The 5568-nt window shown below is 53.5% G+C and overlaps 1 protein-coding gene across 1 annotated transcript; it reads left to right on the forward strand.

The window, feature by feature from the left end:
* Positions 1-3022: 3022 nt before the first annotated feature.
* Positions 3023-5168, forward strand: ZNF575 (zinc finger protein 575). Its single transcript, XM_043899353.1, has 4 exons — positions 3023-3072; positions 3354-3442; positions 3869-3980; positions 4443-5168. Exons 3-4 carry the CDS (start codon positions 3899-3901, stop codon positions 5099-5101), a joined length of 741 nt encoding a protein of 246 aa, XP_043755288.1. The 5' UTR covers positions 3023-3072; positions 3354-3442; positions 3869-3898; the 3' UTR covers positions 5102-5168.
* The last annotated feature ends 400 nt before the right edge of the window (positions 5169-5568 follow it).

Below are 5568 nucleotides of genomic sequence, written 5' to 3' on the forward strand. Positions count from 1 at the left end.
GAAAGCAGGGACCCTCAGGCACTTTACTGTGAGGATCCCCCAAATAAAACCTCCTCAGCCCTGGGGCCCATTCCTAACTGTTCTTGCAGGATCTCTAGACTGTTACTTGTCCCTTGAAGGAATGCACGCTCTCTGGGGGTTTTATAAAGTTAGCTGTGAGGTGTCCTAAGAGTTAGAAACTAGCATCACTCTCCCCAGCTGCTGACCTCAGGCTCAAAACTTAACCTCTTCTGCGCTTCTGTTTTCTCATCTGTAAATTGTGGCTGAAAATAGTTCCTCCCTCACTGTAAAGGTCTAAGAAAAGATAACAAGCATCCCAATGTTCACAGCAGCATTATTTACAATTGCCAGCATATGGAAGCCGCCTAAGTGTACAGCCACAGAGGAATGGGTAAGGAAGATGTGGTGTATATATACAATGGAATACTACTCAGCCATAAAAAAGAACGAAATTTTGCTGTTTGCAGCAACATGGATGGACTTGAAGGGCATTCTGCTAAGTGAAATAAATCAGACAGAAAAAGGCAAATACTGCATGATATCACTTATATGTGGAATCTAAAAAATACAAGCTACTGAATGTAACAACAACAATAAAAAGAAGCAGCAGCAGACTCACAGATAAGTACAAACTAGCGGTTACCAGTGGGGAGCAAGAAGTGGGGAGGGGCATTACATGGGTAGAGGATTAAGAGGTATAAACTATCAGGTGTAAAATAAGCTACAAGGATATATTGTGCAGATGGGGAATATAGCCAATATTTCATAATAACTATAAATGGAATACAACCTTTATATTCAATAAACTGAATCATCAGACTATACACTTGTAATTTATATACTGTTGTCAGCAACTATATTTCAATTTAGAAAAAAATCAAATGAGTGCACGCTTGCAAAAAGTTTGGCAGATCACACGGCATGGAACAATTTCTAGGTGTTGTGCTCCCAGGGAGGTGGCTCTCCTTATTTCATCATCATCCTTGACTCCTTCCTCCTTTTACTACTTCCTCTCCATTCATTACTAAGCCCTGTTGAATTAACCTCTCCAATCAGATCACTTTTCCATCATCATACCCTCTGCCCCAGTCACAGAGGCAGCAAAGCAAGAACATAAATTACATGGATTCCAGGGTTAGGCTGCAAGGGTTCAAATCTTGGCCCTGCTTCTTTCTGCTTGAATAAGTCTTAGTGCCTCTTTTTTTTTGTTTGTTTGTTTTTTAGTTGTTCTGGGTCTTAGTTGAAATATACAGGATCTTTAGTTTTGGCATGCAGACTCTTAGTTGCGGCACATGGGATCTAGTTCCCTGACCATGGTTTGAACCTGAGCCTTCTGCATTGGGAGCATGGTGTGTTGAAGCCACAGGATCACCAGGGAAGTCCCAGTGCCTCGTGTTTTTAAAGGAATTTATTTATTCTTATTTTTGGCTGTGCTGGATCTTCCTTGGGGCGCATGAGGTCCTCGTTCCTATGCACGGGCTTTGTGTAGTTGCAGCCAGTGGAGGCTACTCTCTAGTTGCCAGTGCACAGGCTCTAGAGGACCAGCTCACTAGTTGTGGCACATGGCCTTAGCTGTCTCACAGCAACTATGAAAGATGTGAGCTCTTCTTGGACCAGGGATGGAAACCATGTCCTCTGGATTAGCAGGCAGCTTTTTAACCACTAGATCACTAGACCAGAGAAGTCCCACTGTGCATCATTTTTATAATAGTAGCACCTCCTCTTGAGAAAACTGCTGTCAGGATTAAATGAATGAACATCCATAAAGCACTCAGGACAATTTCTGATATAAAAGATCAGATGCTGTAATGATAATTTTTACAAAATTATATTATTTTTAATAATATAATTAATATATAACAGCCGCCTCACTAACTTGTCTCCCACTCTGCCTCCCGATGATCCATTTCCATGCAGTAACCTTTTAAACCTTTTAAATGAACCTTTTAATGAACCTCAAAATGAACCTCTTCTTTAACCTGCTAAAGAAGAGACTGAAAACTCACAGCAAACAAATCCAACGTGTGGATCTTGTTTAACTACTGATTCAAACAAACCAAGCATAATAAAAAGATTTTTATGGAATAGGAGGCCTGGTGTATAGCTTCAAAAATCACCTGGGAGGAGTGGGTGGGGAAATGAGCCCAAATAATCCTTCCTTATAACTCCCATGACTACCAGGGTTTGCCAGATCTTGTGGATTATCAAACTGAAGACCCACCCATGCGGGCATAGTTTATGGGCACTTCACGATCATTCCTGTGCGGGGCGGGAAGGTGCACCGTCACGTAATGGTGCCAAGCAAGCCACCCTGGGCCTAGCATCAGGAGCTCCAGACAGGAACGCGGGGGCCCGAGAAACGTGGACACTGCCGCCCTCCCTGCCCCAGGGTCTTAGCACTGGGGGGCGAGGGGCTGAGAATCCTGAATCACCCAACGGCGAAAAGTGCCGGACGCTGTGACTTTCACTGGGCATCAGCTCCTTCTGAGCTCGGAGTATCGCTTCCGTCCTCTCTCGAGGAAATGGCTACCCTTTCCTTGCCAATGCCTTAAAGGAGAGAATAGGAAGCGGGTTCTTGAAACTGATTCGAGAGACGGAACTCAAGCTCCCAGCGGAATTCTCGAAAAGAAGGGGAACGTAAAAAGAGGAAGCTGTCTCAGTGATCTCCGAGTTAGGTTTCCCCGCGTTAACTCCTGCATGTGCTTGACTCCAGTCAGCCACCGTAGGCCCCGCAAGCCGCAGGACACTTTGCTCCGGTCCTTTGGCCTGTTAGCTCTGCGCCTGCTCGCCAACTCGCGGGCCTGGCGCACCCACCCACTCCATCTCCTCCGCAGCCGCCCCCGCGGGCCGCGACTGCGCATGCGAACTGACGCCCCCACCGGCCCGGCGTGGGAGGAGGGGATGGAAATGAGGCTGGGCCCAGCAGCTCGCGCGCGCTCCCTCCTTTTCCCTCCCGTCGCTGGGCGCGCGCCGGGTGGTGCAGCTCCCCAGCTTCCGAAGGCAGCGCTGCAGTGGCCACGGCCGCCAAGGGAGGGGCCCGGAGCCCCGCCCCCAGGGAGGGGCCGTCCGCAGGTGAGGGGGCAGGGGTTCGGACCCAGACACCTGGGTCTTCGGGAAATGGAGTGGGGCCTGGACGCCACAGTTCCCGGAGAAGGACCCATTGGGGTCCTGATGCATAGGTTCCGGAGGGGGCTGCATTGGCGCCTGAGCCTTGGGAGGGTGCGTTGATGCCCGAATGCCATGATCCCAAGGGGTGCGTGAAGGCTCGGACGCTTGCGACCTCGAAGGAGAAGTCCATTATGAGTCTCTGGATCGCAACACACGATTCACGCCCTTTCTGTGTCTTCCTCCAGGTCTCCCCTCTCCTCTCCACGTCTCCAGCTCCGGGGTTGAAAAGGCAGTGCACGCGGCGTCAATGAACTGAGACTGAGCCAAGAGCCGGGTAAAGCTACCTATTGGGTGTGAATTCCCGCACACTGAGCGCGTAGGCCCCTCCCCTGGGACAGAGTTGCTGAGCAACCGACTTCAAGTCTTAATTGTATAGCTCCACCCATCTGCGGCCGGTCCCGCCCACCCTGGGCTTAGACCCCGCCTGCTCCGCGCCCGGGGCGGCTGGGAGTTAAAATTGTGGAGGCCCCGCCCACTCCGCTGGAAAGCTCAATCGCAGGGACTAGGTTCCAAACTAGACTGCTTCTGGGTCGGGTTTGCGTAACCCCGCCCACTGTGCCCTTAGGCTCCACCCACCCTCGCCTTCTAGGACCCGACGTGATAGCCCCTGCTCCTGAACAAACTAACCCCTGAATATGGGCTCTCAGTCCTATCCCCAGCAGCCTGATAACCCCCGGCGTCGCCCCCTCTCCCGCCCTAGGCCCTCCCTCTAGGTTTCTGGGCCAGCAGGATGCTGGAGCGAGAGGCGGAGTCTGCGGCCGGGGGCGCCGAGCCTAGCCCCGCTGACAAGGAGCCTGTGACCAAAGGAGAAGGTGAGGGCGTCTCCACCTGGGGTGGGGGTCGTTCTCCAGGAATTGGAGCCAAGAGAGTCACATATTGTGGGAACCTTAGGGTGATAGTTTGAGGGCCCAGGGTGATAGCCATTTCGGATCCCCAAAACTCAACGTTCTGGGGGAATCATCCAGGTTGTCTTTGGGGGACCTCAGTGATCCTCTGTAAGGATTTCAGGGTTATCATTTGGGAGGATACTGGAAACGGACACTTTACTGGCTTTGGGAAAGCTTAGGTCTGAGGTTCCAGCGACGTAACTTTTTGGAGCCTGCCTTAGGAGGATGCATGGCAGTGGGTGAGGAGCAGGATCAAGCCATTTGGGGAACCTCAGTATGACCCTGGAGTTGTCCAGATACACTAGAATGTCAAGGACGAGGGGGAGTCTGGTCTAGATTCAGGGTGTTGGCTGCTTTCTGGAGCCCACCAATCCTCCTGTCCCCTAGCTCCCGACCAGGGCCCGCCGCAGAAGCCCAGCCAGTCTGTTCCAGGGCCCGCTGCCTCCACGGGGGCGCCTTCCCGACCCCGCCGGAGACCCCCGCCCCAGCGCCCGCACCGCTGCCCCGACTGTGACAAGGCCTTCTCGTACCCGTCCAAGCTGGCCACGCACCGGTTGGCACACGGCGGCGCCCGCCCCCACCCGTGCCCCGACTGCCCCAAAGCTTTCTCCTACCCCTCCAAGCTGGCCGCCCACCGCCTCACGCACAGTGGCGCCCGCCCGCACCCGTGCCCGCACTGCCCAAAGGCCTTTGGCCACCGCTCCAAGCTGGCAGCCCACCTCTGGACCCACGCTCCCGCCCGCCCCTACCCGTGCCCCGACTGCCCCAAGTCCTTCTGCTACCCCTCCAAGCTGGCGGCCCACCGCCACACGCACCATGCTACCGACGCCCGCCCCTATCCTTGCCCTCACTGCCCCAAGGCTTTTTCATTCCCCTCCAAACTGGCGGCCCATCGCCTGTGCCATGACCCCCCGACTGCGCCGGGCAGCCAGGCCACCGCGCGGCACCGCTGCTCCAGCTGTGGCCAGGCGTTTGGCCAGAGACGCCTCCTACTCGTTCACCAGCGCAGCCATCACCAGGCTGAGAGCCCCGGGGAGCGGGAGTGAGCGCTCCTCTTGGCTCACTGGCTCCCTCTGCTGCCAGCCCCAGTCAATAAAGAGGTGGCATCTCTAAGCCAGGCTGTATGGACTTGCCTCTTCCAGGTAGAAGGGAAGTTGCCCCCGCATTGGACTCGAACTTAGAGGCAGAGGAATCCCTTGTTTGGGGGAAAGGAAAGTGTCATCCATAAGAGTTTGCAGAGTCCCAAACCATGGACCTGGAGGTGTGGTTAGAAAGCTCTTGGCTCTGGTTTCCCCCCCACCGATTCATATGGCAAAGGTTAAAGTTCTGCTAGCATTATGTGCTGCTGAGGAGTGTGTGGAGACAAGCTCTCCTTATTGTTGTGAGTTTAAATTAGTGCCTCCACTTTGGCCATTGACTGTGTGTGTGTGTGTTAGTCGCTCAGTCGTGTCGACTCTTTTCGACCCCATGGATCCCTGTAGCCCACCAAGCTCCTCTGTCTATGTAATTCTCC

This window comes from Cervus elaphus, chromosome 4, assembly GCF_910594005.1.
Source record: "Cervus elaphus chromosome 4, mCerEla1.1, whole genome shotgun sequence".
Lineage (NCBI taxonomy): Eukaryota > Metazoa > Chordata > Mammalia > Artiodactyla > Cervidae > Cervus > Cervus elaphus.